General features: G+C 44.6%; 1 protein-coding gene across 8 annotated transcripts in view; it reads right to left on the minus strand.

Moving 5' to 3' along the window:
• The window catches only part of DMD (dystrophin), a 3834938-nt gene that overhangs the window by 767665 nt on the left and 3046738 nt on the right, over positions 1-20535 (minus strand). For all 8 annotated transcript variants that reach the window (XM_073550686.1, XM_073550687.1, XM_073550688.1 and 5 more), the window contains one exon: positions 1175-1295. In XM_073550686.1, coding sequence (XP_073406787.1) covers positions 1175-1295 — 121 coding nt within the window. The remainder of the gene's footprint in view (positions 1-1174; positions 1296-20535) is intronic.

The raw sequence follows: 20535 nt of genomic DNA on the forward strand, positions 1-20535 counted from the left end.
ATTAGATTGGCATTTCTCTGAAAGAAAATAAAAATAGAACAGATTTTCAGCAATGAATTTACCATCTTGGTCAGAAGTCGGAGAAGCTGAAGTTTCTAGGGTTTATTGGAGGAAATTGGTTGTTGCTATTTATTTGGGCACTCTAGTAGAAATGCGAAAATTAAGATGAAAGCATTTTATTGGCAATGTTTATGCAGCGCTGGGGTCCTGGGTTCATATCCCACTAAAGACAACATCTGCGAGGAGTTTGTATGTTCTCCCCTTGTTTGTGTGGGTTTTATCTGGGTAATCCGGCTTCCTTCAACATTCCAAAGACATACTGATAGGGAACTTAGATTGTGAGCCCCATCGGGGACAGCGATGATGATGTCTGTAAAGTTCTTTAGAATATAATAGCTCTACATGAGCAAAGCATAAAAATACTGACACTGTTTACGGGATGGGGGCAGGGGTAATCCTGAATAAGTGAATATGATCACTGTGATGGCACTGCTAATTTCTCTCATGCATCCTTGAAATTGATCTTACTGTAAGTATGCCATGGACCTGCTGACAGACAGATGGGTTATTGTGGTAGTATACAAATGCAGCCAAAGCAGAGAATACTTTAAAGGAAATCAGCTTTTTTAAATAATGGCTTTGTCTATATTTCTCTACATGTTATGAATATTTTCTCATATTCAAAAGTTATTACAAAATAGAGATTCTAATTGAAGACTTATTTTAACCTGAAAGGACGTTCACTAAATCTGAAAATGAAATATATACTGCCTTTGAGGAAAGCATGAGCCATAAATTTTAGCTCAAGCATTGTCTCACTAAATCTTCTACTCCATATAACAGTGCAGAGAGAGACCGGGGTTTTTGTGGGGCCATTTAGAGCAAAGGTCAGTCCTCGTATTTTCATGCATTGCTCGGGGACAATACTAGCTCATTTTAGATCTTGACCAAAACAGACATTAAAATGATGAACACGCAGCTGGGAAAAAACACGAGCTGACAGACAGCAAGTTCAATTTAAGGAGATGAGCTCCATACTCATGCATGTACCTGGTGGTTTTTAAGCTATCATTTTACATTTAAAGAGATGGCTGCTGTAAAAATTCATGAAATTCTAAGACATCATGATCCTTTCATCAATATGTGATTACAAGGCTGTGTTCAATTCAATTACCTCTCGGCTCATGGTACAGTTTCTCCAGGCCGTCAAAGGGATGTTCTGCCAGAAATATACGCACAGTATCAAGTGCACTCATGATAACAGGTTCCTTGGATTTTACCTCCCTCTTGAAAGCCTATAAGAAGAAAAAAATAAAATCATCTATGCCATAAGCTCAAACAAATGATCTTAGATGCATAATTCTTAAGAAGGCGCTAAATGGGTGTATGTGGAGCATTGCTACACGAGGGCTCTCAATGGTCTTAATCATAACAATGCAATGCAGCAGAGTTCCCAAACACTTTAGATCCAATGATAGCGGAATCTATGTGTACAGCACAGTGTACTACATTTAGTTAAGTACATATGGTCACATTCTCTGACACAGAATCTGTAATTCTCACCTTGGTACAGTGGTTAAAATGGTTTTGCAGTTTCACTGCTAATTAACAAACCTTCTTATTTCATTCAACCGGTGACTTAAAATCCAACCTACTTTTCTGGTTTTGCCCAGTCATGACATAGCCCTAATAAAAATTGTACCTTTACTGTCCAAGTCTGTGGCAACATTTGCCTGAAATTGTTCATCATTCTGATATGCTAATGCACTGGTGGACACAGACAAAAGAAGGCCCTCGTGCAAGGACAATATATAGGCCCTTTGTAGTTCAATAGCTCATCCTAATGTACAATTCCACCTGCTTTGGAGGTGGAAATGAGCCTCTTACCTCTTAGGCCCCTGTGTAGCTGCACAGGTTGCACCAATGTTATGTCTTACCCTGAGCTTAAAGGGAATCTGTCACCCCTTTTTTGAGATATCATATAATGATATCATTCAATTGTGTGTCACATAAGGATTCTCTTAGTACTTTTGCTTCCCCCTGACCCTGCACCTTTCATGCATAAATACCTTTTTTATATCGGTTCACATGTATGTAAACTGCCGCTGTCCGGTCCGCTGGGCGGGGCTAATTCACCTGTTCCCCCCTCCCTGTCTTGCTCTACACATTTCTTCTTGTGTAGAGCAAGACAGGGAGGGGGAGCAGTTGAATAAGCCCCGCCCATCGGACCGGACCGTGGCAGTTAACATACATCTGAACCAATATAAAAAAGGTATTTATGCATGAAAGGTGCAGGGTCAGGGGGAAGCAAAAGTACTAAGAGAATCCTTATGTGACACACAATTGAATGATATCATTATATGATATCTCAAAAAAGGGGTGACAGATTCCCTTTAAGAGATCATGCACCACTGATGTGTCCACACACTTATCTTGTATCTTGGCTCGCCGCTCAAATCATGTTAATTGCTTAAATGTCTGAAGTGAGACCTGGGAGAGCGAGTGCCAACACCACTGGAACCGTGCCTGCACCGGAGATGAGTATAAGCTTTTTTTATATTAACGAGGCCAAACATGGGGAATAAGAAGAAGTTATCCAAGTAGTGAACAACTCCTTTAATCTCTATTCACTAAGAACACATAGCAAAGTGAAGTTATTATTTAACTGCTTCTCTTGCACATCATTGTCAGTCACACATAGGGTACTATAAATACTTTCGGTATCTATAAGTCTTAGAAAACATCAAGAGGAAAAAAATGTTTTATGTGTGGCAGACAATCATTGAGCCCAGCGGTTCTAGTGGGGTGTTCTCGTGTTGACGGAACACCCTACTCAGAGAAACTGAGCTCAATGATTGGCTGCTGAGCTATCGTCATTATTTCAGCTGTACAGCCAATGCCAGACATTGAGAACCGCAGAGGAGACTTACTGGTGGCTTAATAATGTGCGGTTTGTTTGTTCTTTATAGTAAACTTCAGCCAGTAGAGCCATTTTATTGAAAGAGAACAACTCCTTGGAAGGGAATGTGTCAGCAGGATTTAAAGTTCCAAGATATTTATATATTCGTGTAGCTCTTTTAAGTTCCTTCATTGCTGAGAAATCAGAGTTTGAATTGATAAGCAAATGAGGCTATAGATCGGAAGTCTCTATTTCTGTAGGCTATTACCCTCCCAGTGTACCCACAACTCCTGTTCGACTGACAACCTCTATACTGGGTGACTTAAGGCAAAGCAGCCATCAAATAAAGGAGAAAAATTCCTCACCGACACTGCAAGCTCCCCACTTTAGGAATACTTCAGAAACATGACCATTAATTCAATTGGAGGTCCATAAAAATCCGCTGAATGATCCACATAGAATTCCTAGATCAGATGTCCAGCACAAATGTAATGGTACTCAGCTCCAAACAATGGAATGGAGCCATGAGAAAAAGTATGTTCACGCAAAATGGCGTTGGCTGATGGGTGAACTGTCTATCCACTGCAGTTCGCACTTTTTTAAATAAAAAACGCACTTAATTTTTGTCAGCATCGAGCTCTGCTGATTTTCTTTTGTGATTATTAAAGGAGCCATGAGTCAAGTAGGAGGAGGCAGTTCTGGGCAGTGAATAGAGCTGGAGTGACAGAGGCATCAAAGCTACAATAGCTCTTCAAACTCATGTCAAAACAGCTTCATATACATAAAAATAACTGCTGACAGATTCGATTTAAAGTAACGCAGTAATTTATTTATAGTCTTATCAAATGCCCCCGAAAGCTGTACATTTTCCAAATTAGCAAGCTCAGTTATACTATATTTGTACATAGCTATTGTTAAAGGGGTTGTCCCACGAGCAAAGTACATTTTAAGCAATAGGTTTTGGAATAATAGACTGGACAGCATGAGATTGAAGCTGATTCTTTCTGTGAAATAGAACTTTTACCTGTTAGTTTTTAAACAGGCAGGGGAATGTTTTACCTAATGGCAAGAATCAGCTGTGATCCCATGCTGTAATATTTATTTTGGAACATTATTTTCACACATCCAGTTGTTGTTGAACAATTAAATAAAATGTTCATCATTTGCCAGAAAACCTATTTACAGATAGTATTGAACAACTTTTTTACATTCTGGATTAACATAAAGTAGTGAAGTACATGGAGTTTGTTACATGTATGCGCTTTTTCTATATATTTTAGTTCCTCCATGCCTGTGAAGCTACTTTTTGTTCTTTTCTTTTCCAAATACTAGAATACATTACAATTTATTAGGGAAAATGCAGGCAATGCAAATGTAAGGGAAGCGGTGATTAAAATTTATTGTATGCATTGCATTTTTACCTCTCACTTTCTGTGTACAGCTGCTGAGAAAGGATGAACCTTGCTAACTTCTAGCATAAAAAATATCTTTGAAGTGCAAACCAATCCATGGACATTCTGGCCATATTATTAATATAATATTCACACTAGTTTGCTGAGTATTATTCTACTGACATGAGAAACATCAGAATTTTATATTAAAATTCACATTGAAAATAAATCATCTTTGTTATTGACTATGACTCTGGGGGTCATATATGAAAAGATGGGGAATGAAGGTAATGCCTGTAGTAACAAACTTTTATTACCAAAACAAGAAGAATAAACATTTTGGTTCACTGTGAAGCTGACGGCCTAGCAAAATTTTTGTTGTGTGTTTTTGTTTTTCATATACTTGCAATACTTCCTTCTTTCTAAATTAATTGCAAAACCTCTGGTCTGCAAATCTACATGGAGTTAAATATAATTCTTATATTTCAAGAACAAGTTTTACGTACAACAGTTGTATTAAGCTCCAAAAAATATTAAAGTCAATTAAATCCCATTAAATATTAATGGTTAGGTGCTATAAGGCTTTATTTCCAGTGTTGTGTGTCTGTCACAGTATTATATCATAAAGAGGGATAAGCCGACCCGTGGAAGATCGGGTTTGTCAAGTTCAGCCGAACTTTAGTCCAAAGTTCGGTTTGGGTACCAGAACTGTACCCCTACGTAAATCTGAACACAAACCCCTTAGAAATCAATGGTGACCAAAAATTTGGAGCTGGAGCATCTCTCTGTCTCCAAAAAAGTTGGGATGGTTTGTAAAATGTAAAGAAAAAGGAATACGATGATCTGTAAATCATTTATAGACATATTTTATTCACAACATAGAACACAAATGAGAAGGTGAAAGACATTTGTCCATTTTATTTGAAAAACTAACACAATAAGAAATTGATGGCAGCAACTCCTCTCAAAAAAGTTGGGACAGAGCCATGTCTACCATTGTGTAGCATCCCCTCTTCTTTTTACAACAGTCTGGGAAGTGAGGAGTCCAATTTCTGGAGTTTCCGAAAATAAATATTTGTCTATTCTTACCTGATGTAGGATTTTGGCTGCTCAACAGTCCTGGGAGTGGTTTGATGGATGTTTTGTATCTTTATATGCCAAATGTTATCTATTTGTGTTGGTGTTGTATTGGTGTTTTCTATTGTTGAAAGAATTGGACTGCAGGTGACCAATTCATCATTCGATGTCTTCTTTTCTGAAGCCATGCTTTTGTGATGGATGTAGTATGTGGTTTAGTATTGCCTTGCTGAAATATGCAAGGCCTTCCCTAAAGTAGACATTGTCTGGATGGGGGCATATGTTGTTCTAAAACCTCTGTATAATGTTTAAATTGATAGTGCCCTTCAGCATGTGTAAGTGGCAAATGCCATAGGCACTAAAGCAATTTCAAGATATCAGAGATGCAGGCTTAAGCCCCCGTTACACATAGCGATATCACTAGCAATATCGCTGTAACGTCACTGGTTTTTGTGACGTTATAGCGATATTGCTAGCGATATCACTTTGTCTGATACTTACCTCCGACAGCTCCCCCGCTGGTTATCGCTGATCGCGTGAGAAGGTCCTGGATCATTTCTCGTCGTCTGCTTCCTGCTGGGCTTCCTGTGGTGCCGACGAGCGATGCGAGAACGCGGGCAGGAGGACATCAGGATCGCCGCGTCTGACAGGTAAGTAGCGACCCCCGACCCCTGCTATGTCGCTGGTGAGATCTGCCTGTGTGGCAGCTCACTAGCGACCATTTAGTGATGCAGCAGCGATCCATATCGTTGTCTGGATCGCTGGTGCATCGCTAAGTGTAACGGTACCCTTATGAACTGTGTGCTCATAACAATCTGGATTGTTCCTCTCCTCTTGAAGGGAACATGGTTTCAACAAAGAAGCTGACATTTGGATTAATCTGACCACATAATAGTTTTTTATTTTGCCTCAGTCCATTTTAAATGGACCTGAAAAGACCTAAGCGTTTCTATATTGTGTTTATCATTGACTTCTTTTTTTGCATGGCAAATATTTAACTGAGCCCCTGCAGCAATTAGGATGACTGATTCATGCCTGGTTTTAATGCAATGCCACCTGATGGCCCATGGGTCACAAGTATCCAATATTGACCATCGTCATTGTATCTTGTGCACATGGATTTCTCCAGAATCTCTGAATATTTTAATGACATTAGGTACAGTACATAGTGAGATGTATAAAGCTTTGGTATTATATATTAGGAACACTTTTTTGAAATTGTTCAACAATGTTTAGACGTAGTTGTTCACAGATTGGTGAACCTCTAACCATCTCTACTTGTGGGAAACTTACAAATACTCTTTTTATGCACTACCATTTGACTTGTTTGGAAATTCACACTCCCTCTGTTTTTCATTAGGACCAATAACTTATCCAGCTTTTTGTTAACCATGTCACAACTTTTTTAAATGTGTTGCTGTCATCAATTTCTAAATGATTTCAATTTTGTGAAATGAAATGGAAGAATGTCTAACTTTTAATTTTTGATATGTGTTTATGTTCCATTGTGAATAAAATATAGCTATGTGAGATTCCCAAATCATTTCATTATTGTTTTCTAAGGCTGGTTTCACATTTGCATATGGAGGCGCTGCGGAGGGATGCAGACTTCCTTCATGAAGCTCCGCCCATGGCCGCATCTCCTCCGGTCAGCTCCACCTCTGTTGGCATGCGGCATGCGTACCCTATATTTATCATTGGGTATGCAGGCCATGCAGATGTATGCGTTCTTTTGACAGTGCGGTGACCTGTGCCTAACGCAACGTGTTGCATTTTGGTGCGGTCGCCGCACCATCAAAATGACGCATGCGGAGGCATCCGCATACATCCGCATGGCCTATGTACCCAATGCTAATGATAGGGTACGCAGGCCGCATGCTGACAGAGGAGCTGACCGGCGGAGGTGCAGCTGTGGGCGGAACTTCACGGAGGAAGTCCACATCCCTTCGCAGCTCCTCCATACGCAAATGTGAAACCAGCCTTACACATTCTACACATCATTCCAAAAATTTTGGAATTGGGGTTCTCTATACAAATGGTGAATAAAATGCATACTATATAAAACAAAATCAATAATGCCTGTACCGATGTGATGTGAAGAGGGCTAGAAACTGCCAATAAAAGACCACCCTTGTTACACTGCCTTCTAGTGCAGTTGCATGACAGGTAAGATACTGATAGTGTCTCATGTATCTTTATAAATGCAATGTAATTAGTAATAAACCAATAAACAAGAAAACAGTTGGTTGATGGTCTGGTCTGTTCACCCAGAGGGGTGGCTATGCACTCATGTGCATAATACCCTGATTAAAGACGGCCATTTCTGATCCACATACGTAATAAAAAATGGGTTATTTTTTGCCCTTATTGAAGATTGCACCCATTAAGGGCCTGTCACATTAAGCGATATCACTAGCAATATCGCTATAAAGTCACTGGTTTTGTGACGTTATAGCGATATTGCTAGCAATATCACTATGTGTGATACTTACCTCTGACCGGCTCCCCCGCTGGTTATCGCTGATCGCACGAGAACAGCCTGGGCCGTTTCTTGTTGTCAGCTTCCTGCTGGGCTTCCTGTGGCGCCGACGAGCGACGTGTGGACGCGGGCAGGAGGACATCAGGATCGCCGCGTCTGAGAGGTAAGTAGCGACCCCCGACCGCTGCTATGTCGCTGGTGAGATATGCCTTTGTGGCAGCTCACCAGTGACTACTTAGTGATGCAGCAGCGATCCATATCGTTGTTGGGATCGCTGGTGCATCGCTTAGTGTGACAGTACCCTTACAGATGAACAAATATATTCAAGTGGAATTGAATTCTATTTGTATTAAAAAATTAAACATATTTGCCAAAATGCAGATTTTTTCATTATTTGTTTCCACGTGGATTCAGAAAAATGGCACTGCTCATCATTTAGCTGAACCTTAGGTAGCCAGCAAAGTATTAAAAAATAAAAAACAAACTTATACTAACCTTACATCTCATCTATTTGGCCTCTCCGGTCTTCACATTCACCCATCTGGCCCTCATCACATCTTCTGATCACTGCAGTGAGTACTGAATTCCTGCCTCTTAACAATAGGCTAGGAATCCAGGTCTGACTCTGATGAGGTCCAGGACCGGGATGGTTATGACGCTGCACTCGTAAAACCATGGCACATGCCATTATGTCAGGACTTTAAGCATGCTTGCCCAGAGCCAACTCGAGGCTCATCAGAATGGAAAATGCCTGCCTAGTGGTGACAATCAGAAGATGCGATCTGGACTGAATGAATGATGATGATCACATCAATCAGCTTAACTGTAGTGCCCATGAATTTGCAGTATTAACCCTACTGAGAAGTTTGCAAACAATTGCATTTGCATAATCCTACCAACACCAACTCCTGGAAACTCTTCGGAAATTTAAAGAAACATTGTATCACATGTGTAAATCCACTCTAATTACATTGCCTACAGTGAATGGACAATGGGAAAGAAGAATTGACTTGTTACATTTAAGTGCATTGTTTTTATACTTTTTGGGAGACTTTTGAGTTTTCTTTGGCTGTAAGTCATAATCATCAACATTAACAGAAATTAACACTTGAAATAGATCACTCTGTTTGTAATGACTAGAGTTGAGCGACTTTTGGTTTTTTAGGGTCGCGTTTCGTTTCGTGAAACCCGACTTTTCCAAAAGTCGGGTCGAGCAAGATCGTCCGATTATAGGGAAAAGTCGGGGTCGTCTCGAAACACGAAACCCAATGTAAGTCAATGGGGAATAAAAGTCGGCAGTGAGAGGAGGACAGGAAACACACCTACAGTGCCCATTTGAATGCCAAAAGCATCAATTCTTCTTACTTAAGCTTGTCAACCTTAATTAACTTCATAATATAAGTTACGCACTGAAAAATGGGGGTTATTTGGCTAAAGTTGTGGGGGGGAGGGCTGGCTGCAGGTTTTCATGTGCCCTGGGCGAAAGAGCGCCCCTTTAACACATACCACAACTCATCATGCTCCGATACGGCAGATAAATAGCGGTATAGTACAATGAAAAATACCTCACTTTTTACATCTCATGACGAGGCCCATCTATTTCTCCATACAGAATCATTGGTCCCATATAATGTTTGAAACAGTATATGATGAGCTCCACATAATGCTACAGTATATGTTGGTCCCCATGGATGAAGCTCCACTGTCTTATGGGCCCAAATAATGCTCCAAACACAATGGGCCCCATTTCTAATGCTCTAGTGTATAATGGGCCCTGTAAATGCTGCTCCAGTGTCTGATGTCCACCTTTGGAATGTTCCAGTGTATGGTGGGCCCCATCTATCATTCTCCAGAGTATAGTGCTCCCCAAAAATTGCTGTCCCAACATTGAAAACAATCAAATAAGTCTCCTCGCTAGGGAATCCCTGTACTTGTCTGGACAGGTGCTGTAGCTTGCTTAACAGCTCGCCAGCCGTTCTCACGCCCAGTATGGATTGCACGTGATTGCACAAAGGTTAGAAAGGGTACCGTATCCCTGGATAACATGTATGGATAGCGTACACATTCAAAATATATGTCTATACAGCATGAGGCAGGCTCAGACGGTGTTAGGCCCAGTATGGATTGCACGTCATTGCACAAAGGTTAGAAAGGGTACGGTATCCCTGGATAACATGTATGGATAGCGTACACATTCAAAATATATGTCTATACAGCATGAGGCAGGCTCAGACGGTGTTTGGCCCAGTATGGATTGCACGTGATTGCACAAAGGTTAGAAAGGGTACCGTATCCCTGGATAACATGTATGGATAGCGTACACATTCAAAATATATGTCTATACAGCATGAGGCAGGCTCAGACGGTGTTAGGCCCAGTATGGATTGCACGTGATTGCACAAAGGTTAGAAAGGGTACCGTATCCCTGGAGAACATGTATGGATAGCGTACACATTCAAAATATATGTCTATACAGCATGAGGCAGGCTCAGACGGTGTTAGGCCCAGTATGGATTGCACGTCATTGCACAAAGGTTAGAAAGGGTACCGTATCCCCGGATAACATGTATAGATAGCGTACACATTCAAAATATATGTCTATACAGCATGAGGCAGGCTCAGACGGTGTTAGGCCCAGTATGGATTGCAAGTGATTGCACAAAGGTTAGAAAGGGTACCGTATCCCCGGATAACATGTATGGATAGCGTACACATTCAAAATATATGTCTATACAGCATGAGGCAGGCTCAGACAGTGTTAGGCCCAGTATGGATTGCACGTCATTGCACAAAGGTTAGAAAGGGTAGCGTATCCCTGGATAACATGTATGGATAGCGTACACATTCAAAATATATGTCTATACAGCATGAGGCAGGCTCAGACGGTGTTAGGCCCAGTATGGATTGCACGTGATTGCACAAAGGTTAGAAAGGGTACCGTATCCCCGGATAACATGTATGGATAGCGTACACATTCAAAATATATGTCTATACAGCATGAGGCAGGCTCAGACGGTGTTAGGCCCAGTATGGATTGCACGTGATTGCACAAAGGTTAGAAAGGGTACCGTATCCCTGGATAACATGTATGGATAGCGTACACATTCAAAATATATGTCTATACAGCATGAGGCAGGCTCAGACGGTGTTAGGCCCAGTATGGATTGCACGTCATTGCACAAAGGTTAGAAAGGGTACCGTATCCCTGGATAACATGTATGGATAGCGTACACATTCAAAATATATGTCTATACAGCATGAGGCAGGCTCAGACGGTGTTAGGCCCAGTATGGATTGCACGTGATTGCACAAAGGTTAGAAAGGGTACCGTATCCCTGGATAACATGTATGGATAGCGTACACATTCAAAATATATGTCTATACAGCATGAGGCAGGCTCAGACGGTGTTAGGCCCAGTATGGATTGCACGTCATTGCACAAAGGTTAGAAAGGGTACCGTATCCCCGGATAACATGTATGGATAGCGTACACATTCAAAATATATGTCTATACAGCATGAGGCAGGCTCAGATGGTGTTAGGCCCAGTATGGATTGCACGTGATTGCACAAAGGTTAGAAAGGGTACCGTATCCCCGGGTAACATGTATGGATAGCGTACACATTCAAAATATATGTCTATACAGCATGAGGCAGGCTCAGACGGTGTTAGGCCCAGTATGGATTGCACATCATTGCACAAAGGTTAGAAAGGGTACCGTATCCCTGGATAACATGTATGGATAGCGTACACATTCAAAATATATGTCTATACAGAATGAGGCAGGCTCAGACGGTGTTAGGCCCAGTATGGATTGCACGTGATTGCACAAAGGTTAGAAAGGGTACCGTATCCCCGGATAACATGTATGGATAGCGTACACATTCAAAATATATGTCTATACAGCATGAGGCAGGCTCAGACGGTGTTAGGCCCAGTATGGATTGCACGTCATTGCACAAAGGTTAGAAAGGGTAGCGTATCCCTGGATAACATGTATGGATAGCGTACACATTCAAAATATATGTCTATACAGCATGAGGCAGGCTCAGACGGTGTTAGGCCCAGTATGGATTGCACGTGATTGCACAAAGGTTAGAAAGGGTACCGTATCCCCGGATAACATGTATGGATAGCGTACACATTCAAAATATATGTCTATACAGCATGAGGCAGGCTCAGACGGTGTTAGGCCCAGTATGGATTGCACGTGATTGCACAAAGGTTAGAAAGGGTACCGTATCCCTGGATAACATGTATGGATAGCGTACACATTCAAAATATATGTCTATACAGCATGAGGCAGGCTCAGACGGTGTTAGGCCCAGTATGGATTGCACGTCATTGCACAAAGGTTAGAAAGGGTACCGTATCCCTGGATAACATGTATGGATAGCGTACACATTCAAAATATATGTCTATACAGCATGAGGCAGGCTCAGACGGTGTTAGGCCCAGTATGGATTGCACGTGATTGCACAAAGGTTAGAAAGGGTACCGTATCCCTGGATAACATGTATGGATAGCGTACACATTCAAAATATATGTCTATACAGCATGAGGCAGGCTCAGACGGTGTTAGGCCCAGTATGGATTGCACGTCATTGCACAAAGGTTAGAAAGGGTACCGTATCCCCGGATAACATGTATGGATAGCGTACACATTCAAAATATATGTCTATACAGCATGAGGCAGGCTCAGATGGTGTTAGGCCCAGTATGGATTGCACGTGATTGCACAAAGGTTAGAAAGGGTACCGTATCCCCGGGTAACATGTATGGATAGCGTACACATTCAAAATATATGTCTATACAGCATGAGGCAGGCTCAGACGGTGTTAGGCCCAGTATGGATTGCACATCATTGCACAAAGGTTAGAAAGGGTACCGTATCCCTGGATAACATGTATGGATAGCGTACACATTCAAAATATATGTCTATACAGAATGAGGCAGGCTCAGACGGTGTTAGGCCCAGTATGGATTGCACGTGATTGCACAAAGGTTAGAAAGGGTACCGTATCCCCGGATAACATGTATGGATAGCGTACACATTCAAAATATATGTCTATACAGCATGAGGCAGGCTCAGACGGTGTTAGGCCCAGTATGGATTGCACGTGATTGCACAAAGGTTAGAAAGGGTACCGTATCCCTGGATAACATGTATGGATAGCGTACACATTAAAAATATATGTCTCAGGAGGCAGGCTCAGACGGTATCAGGCACAGTATGGATTTGACGGCCCAGATTACACAGCGGAGGAGCATGGAGAGGTAAAGATTGCAAATGCTGGGGCCCTGCCGAAGAAAGGGGGGCCCACTCTTGGGCGTGGGTACTGGCACTGGGCCCCTAATAGTACAGCGGTGTGTCTGACGGCGGGTGTGCACCACCACCGTCAGAGACACTTGATTGCACTATGAGGGACCCTGTGCCAGTGCCCGCGCCCAAGAGTCGGCCTACCCACCTGTCCAGGGCAACGGCACTCGCACGGTGTCGTGCGCTAGGTGGTTACCCCGGCCATGGAGGGGAGGCAGCACAGTTAGGGAGTTTTAGAAAGTGGCATATGTTGATGTTGGACATTCAGCTGATGCAAAAGGCGAAATAGGTGAAGTACCAGGAAGAGGTGGACCAAAGCAAGCCATTTTTCTGTCACCCTATCTGTCATCAGGGGAAGGTGGGACAAAATCCTTGGAAACCCATGCGTGGTTCATTTTAATGAAGGTTAGATCATCCACATTTTGGGTTGACAGACGGGTCCTTTTTTCTGTCAGGATTGATCCAGCTGCACTGAAGACTCTTTCCGATAGCACACTTGCAGCTGGGCAAGCGAGCTCCTGTAAGGCATATTGGGCCAATTCTGGCCAGGTGTCCAGTTTAGCGGCCCAATAGTCAAAGGGGAATGACCTGTGTGGGAGAACATCGATATGGGAGGAAAAGTAGTTTGTAACCATAGTTGACAACTGCTGTCTCCTGTCACTTTCCATCGATGCAGTATTACCAGTTGTGTGAGCGGTATTTGAAAAATCAGTCCACAACATTGTCATGAAACCCCTGTCTCCAATGCCACTTCTGCTGTGTGCACCACGAACACCTCTGCCAAGCTGCCCCCGGCCCGTACGGCTCGTGTGAGAACCATCACCGCTGCTGTGTGCTGGGAATGCCTCAAGCAACCGATTTACCAGAGTTGCTTGTTTATTAGCCAATATTAGGTCAAGGTTCTCCTGTGGCATGATGTTTTGTAATTTGCCTTTATAGCGTGGATCCAGGATGCTGGCCAACCAGTAGTCGTCATCGTTCATCATTTTGGCAATGCGGGGGTCCCTTTTTAGGATCCGCAAGGCATAATCTGACATGTGGGCCAATGTTCCCGGTGTCAATGATGCACTGCGAGTGCTGGGTGGAGGAGCACTTTCTGGCAAATCCACATCCCTCCAGTCACGCACAAACCCTGTACCAGACCTTGCCACGTCAACATTTTCACTTGCCCCACGAGATGCATCCTCCTCCCCTAAGTAATCATCCCCATCATCCTCCTCCTCCTCCTCCTCTTCTTCCTCCACCTCGTCCAGGAGAGGTCCCTGAGCAGACAATGGCTGAATGTCATCAAGGATTCCCTCCTCCTCTTCCTCCTCATCAACATTGGCTGCAGACGCCTGCTCCTTAAGGTGCGTCAAAGTTTGCATGAGCAGACGCATAAGTGGGATGCTCATGCTTAGGATGGCGTCGTCTGCGCTTACCAGCCGTGTGCATTCCTCAAAACACTGAAGGACTTTACAAAGGTCTTTCAGCTTCGACCACTGCACGCCTGTCAACTCCATGTCTGCTCTCAAAGTGCCTGGCCGTGTATCCTCCCACAAATGCATTATGGCCTGCCTCTGCTCGCACAGCCGCTCCACCATGTGCAGGGTGGAGTTCCACCTTGTTGCAATGTCGATAATGAGGCGGTGGTTGGGAAGGTGGAGCAATCGCTGCAGCTTCTGCATACGAACGGAGTGTACAGGCGACCGGCGGATGTGCGCGCACAGTCTTCGCACCTTCTGGAGCAGGGCTGTTAACTCCGGATAATTTTTGAGGAAGCACTGCACCACCAGGTTCAAGGTGTGAGCCAAGCAAGGTATGTGGCTGAGTTTTGAAAGGGCTATGGCTGCCACAAAATTACGGCCGTTATCACTAACTACCTTGCCTGCCTCAAGATGTACACTGCCCAGCCATGACTCAGTTTGTCGCTTCAAGTACTCGGCCAGCACCTCGGCGGTGTGTCTGTCGCCCAAACACATCATTTGCAACACAGCCTGCTGACGCTTTCCACTAGCTGCTCGATAGGGGGACACATCGTGTGCAACAGTGGCAGCTGCAGATGGAGTGCTCGTACGACTGCGCTCTGTGGACGAGCTTTCGCTTCTGGAGGAGGAGGAGGAGGAGGGTCGAACGCCTACAGCCAACTGTTTCCTATACCGTGGGCTAGGCAGCACTGTCCCACCACCGCTGTCCCCTGTGGACCCTGCATCCACCACATTAACCCAGTGCGCAGTGATGGACACGTAATGGCCCTGGCCATGCCGACTGGACCATGCATCAGTTGTGAGGTGCACCTTTCCGCTCACTGACTGCTTGAGTGCATGGACAATGCGGTCTTTCACATGATGGTGGAGGGCTGGGATGGCTTTGCGAGAGAAGAAGTGGCGACTGGGTAGGTCATAGCGTGGTACTGCATAGGCCATGAGTTCGCGGAAAGCTGTGCTTTCCAATAACCGAAAGGGCATCATCTCAAACGAGATTAGTTTGGCAATGTGGGCGTTCAAACCCAGTGTACGCGGATAAGAGACTGAGTACTTTCTTGACCTACTCATAGTGTCTGGGAGGGTGAGCTGGACTTGAGAGCTGCATATGGTGGAAGTAGCGGTGGACAGGGCGGACTGAGAGAGGGTTGATGATGGTGATGGAGTTGGTGTTCTTTCTGATGGCCTAGAATCAGTCTTTCGTTGATATAACAGTGGGATTCCCTGACTGCTGTGGCCTTGCAATGACACCTCAACATTTGCTGCTGTGCTAACCGGTGGGCTTACAGTGGGGGAAACAATGTAGCATTGCTGACTACCTTCGTTGTGATCAGTTGCACATGTGGCACTTGAGGTTTGGTGTTGTGTCCACGCTTGCAAGTGCATGCTGGTTAAATGTCTAAGCATGCAACTGGTATTCAAATTTTTCAGATTTTTCCCTCGGCTAAAGGTCTTTGCGCACTTCTTACAGATAACCTTGGCCTGATCATGAGGATTTTGTTCAAAAAAGTGCCACACTGCACTCTTCCTACTTTGGCAGACATTTTGCGGCCTAGCACGCGGTGATCTTTTGACCCTCTGGACAAGCTGTCCAGCAACTCTTTTGATGTTTGGAACCTGTCTTTGGAGTGCTCCGGGCCTGCCAGATAACAGCTGTTGCGATGTCGATGTCTGCTGTGGATGCTCCTCATCTGAGCTATTGGAAGCAGCACCCTCTTCCCCCAATGGATGCCAATCTGGGTCAACAACTGGGTCATCCATCACCTCCTCTTCTATGTCATGTGCACCTTTCTCTGTGTCACCGTGTATGGTGGTATAGTGTGCAGGAAGGGGCACCTGAGTCTCATCAGGGTCAAAATCTGGCTCTGTACACTGCGAGGACAATGCAGTGCTCTGAGTGAATGTACCAGCAGAATCATCCATCAGCGGCTGTGCATCAGTGCACTCCATGTCAGATTCATCTTGGCCTGGGTAATTCACCATTTGACTTGATAATCCAGGCATGGTATGTGAAAACAGCTCCATGGAGTAATCAGTAGTATGGCCTGCGTCATCCTTCAATCTTGGTTGGGGTGAAGGACACAAGGAAAGGTGTGGTTCATGAACATGAGCCTCCAATGACGACTCAGTGCTTTTACTTTTTACAACTGAAGAAGAGGAGGCAATAGAGCTGGAGGCTGAGTCAGCAATGTAAGACAAAACTTTTTCCTGATGCTCTGCCTTTAAAAGCGGTTTGCCAACTCCTAGAAAACTAAGCGTTCGAGGCCTTATGTAGCCAGACGATGACGCAGGGTCAGCACCTCCTGCATTCGGTCCTATTTTGCTCTTGCCACTACCATCAGATCCACCACCAACACCATCATTACCAGCTGCCAACCCCCGCCCAATTCCACGGCCTCTTCCACCAGCCTTCCTCATTTTTGGTAGAAATGTAGACAAAATCCAACAAACTATATAGTAATGTAAAACAAGGTACAAGGTGTCTATAGGACAGGGGAGATTTAGAATTTCTGCACACACTTGTGGACAGTGGACACTTTTGGATTGTGTGAGGCCCACTGATATCTGAGCGCTATGTGACACGCTCGATGGCACAGCTGCCTGTGACCAAAGTGACGAGAGGATAATGGAGATTTTGAATCTCTGCGTACACTTTTGGACACTGGACACTTTTGGATTGTGTGAGGCCCACTGATATCTGAGCACTATGTGACACACTCGATGGCACAGCTGCCTGTGACCAAAGTGACGAGAGGATAATGGAGATTTTGAATCTCTGCGTACACTTTTGGACACTGGACACTTGTGGATTGTGTGAGGCCCACTGATATCTGAGCGCTATGTGACACGCTCGATGGCACAGCTGCCTGTGACCAAAGTGACGAGAAGATAATGGAGATTTTGAATCTCTGCGTACACTTTTGGACACTGGACACTTGTGGATTGTGTGAGGCCCACTGATATCTGAGCGCTATGTGACACACTCGATGGCACAGCTGCCTGTGACCAAAGTGACGAGAGGATAATGGAGATTTTGAATCTCTGCGTACACTTTTGGACACTGGACACTTGTGGATTGTGTGAGGCCCACTGATATCTGAGCGCTATGTGACACGCTCGATGGCACAGCTGCCTGTGACCAAAGTGACGAGAGGATAATGGAGATTTTGAATCTCTGCGTACACTTTTGGACACTGGACACTTGTAGATTGTGTGAGGCCCACTGATATCTGAGCGCTATGTGACACGCTCGATGGCACAGCTGCCTGTGACCAAAGTGACGAGAGGATAATGGAGATTTTGAATCTCTGCATACACTTTTGGACACTGGACACTTGTGGATTGTGTGAGGCCCACTGATATCTGAGCGCTATGTGACACGCTCGATGGCACAGCTGCCTGTGACCAAAGTGACGAGAGGATAATGGAGATTTTGAATCTCTGCGTACACTTTTGGACACTGGACACTTGTAGATTGTGTGAGGCCCACTGATATCTGAGCGCTATGTGACACGCTCGATGGCACAGCTGCCTGTGACCAAAGTGACGAGAGGATAATGGAGATTTTGAATCTCTGCGTACACTTTTGGACACTGGACACTTGTGGATTGTGTGAGGCCCACTGATATCTGAGCGCTATGTGACACGCTCGATGGCACAGCTGCCTGTGACCAAAGTGACGAGAGGATAATGGAGATTTTGAATCTCTGCGTACACTTTTGGACACTGGACACTTGTAGATTGTGTGAGGCCCACTGATATCTGAGCGCTATGTGACACGCTCGATGGCACAGCTGCCTGTGACCAAAGTGACGAGAGGATAATGGAGATTTTGAATCTCTGCGTACACTTTTGGACACTGGACACTTGTGGATTGTGTGAGGCCCACTGATATCTGAGCGCTATGTGACACGCTCGATGGCACAGCTGCCTGTGACCAAAGTGACGAGAGGATAATGGAGATTTTGAATCTCTGCGTACACTTTTGGACACTGGACACTTGTGGATTGTGTGAGGCCCACTTATATCTGAGCGCTATGTGACACGCTCGATGGCACAGCTGCCTGTGACCAAAGTGACGAGAGGATAATGGAGATTTTGAATCTCTGCGTACACTTTTGGACACTGGACACTTGTGGATTGTGTGAGGCCCACTGATATCTGAGCGCTATGTGACACGCTCGATGGCACAGCTGCCTGTGACCAAAGTGACGAGAGGATAATGGAGATTTTGAATCTCTGCGTACACTTTTGGACACTGGACACTTGTAGATTGTGTGAGGCCCACTGATATCTGAGCGCTATGTGACACGCTCGATGGCACAGCTGCCTGTGACCAAAGTGACGAGAGGATAATGGAGATTTTGAATCTCTGCGTACACTTTTGGACACTGGACACTTGTGGATTGTGTGAGGCCCACTGATATCTGAGCGCTATGTGACACGCTCGATGGCACAGCTGCCTGTGACCAAAGTGACGAGAGGATAATGGAGATTTTGAATCTCTGCGTACACTTTTGGACACTGGACACTTGTGGATTGTGTGAGGCCCACTGCTATCTGAGCGCTATGTGACACGCTCGATGGCACAGCTGCCTGTGACCAAAGTGACGAGAGGATAATGGAGATTTTGAATCTCTGCGTACACTTTTGGACACTGGACACTTGTAGATTGTGTGAGGCCCACTGATATCTGAGCGCTATGTGACACGCTCGATGGCACAGCTGCCTGTGACCAAAGTGACGAGAGGATAATGGAGATGTTGAATCTCTGCGTACACTTTTGGACACTGGACACTTGTGGATTGTGTGAGGCCCACTGATATCTGAGCGCTATGTGACACGCTCGATGGCACAGCTGCCTGTGACCAAAGTGACGAGAGGATAATGGAGATTTTGAATCTCTGCGTACACTTTTGGACACTGGACACTTGTAGATTGTGTGAGGCCCACTGATATCTGAGCGCTATGTGACACGCTCGATGGCACAGCTGTGACAAAAGTGACTAGAGGATAAGGGAGATTGGATTGCTTTTAAAAAAGCAGTTTGCGGAGCAGTGGGTAAACAGCAATGCCAGCGTGTCAGGAAGCCTTAAAAGGCAGCCCAACAACCAACACCACTGATACACCACAATATAGCCTCCCCTTGCACTGCACACACAGTGACTTGTGTGTTGTGCAGGCCAAATCGCTAGCAGCAGAAGCAGTTTTTTTGTCTTCTCCCCTGCCTAACGCTCTCCCTACAGAATCAGCAGCAACCTCTCCCTATACTAAGATCGGCAGAAGTAAGATGGCGGTCGGCGTGCACGCCCTTTTATACCCCCTGTGACGCCCACCAAAGCAAGCCAATCACTTGCATGCCCTTCTGAAAGATGGTGGTGACCCGTGCCTAGGTCATCACGTTGCCCACAGTGTCCGTGGATCCTGATTGGCTGAAAAAGAGCGCAAAACAAACTTTTGAAACGCGACTTTGGCGCGTAAGTCGCCGACCTCGTGGCCGACCTCATCCTAGGGTCGGGTTTCGTTTCATGAAACCCGACTTTGCCAAAAGTCGGCGACTTTTGAATTTTTTCGACCTGTTTCGCTCAACTCTAGTAATGACTCTATATAATATGAGTTTCACTTTTTGTATTGAAGAACTAAACTAAATTAACTGGAAGGCAGTCAAGGGGTTTCTCATACTTCTTGAGGAACCAGAGGTGAGGTCGCAACACATTGAAAACAAGGGAAGAGGAAAGTGTGAAATAAAATATAAAAATCCAGGGTGATAGAGTAAAATATGTTCATATTGGGTACTGATGGCAAACTAGGGAGAACCAAAATGAAAGGAACAATTAACCTTCAAGAAACCTAACCATCGTAAAAGGAAAAGGAACAGGGAAGGAAAGCAAACAGACACACTGCAG

This window comes from Dendrobates tinctorius, unplaced genomic scaffold (genome assembly GCF_039654945.1).
Source record: "Dendrobates tinctorius isolate UK_male_01 unplaced genomic scaffold, ASM3965494v1 ptg000166l, whole genome shotgun sequence".
Classification (NCBI taxonomy): domain Eukaryota; kingdom Metazoa; phylum Chordata; class Amphibia; order Anura; family Dendrobatidae; genus Dendrobates; species Dendrobates tinctorius.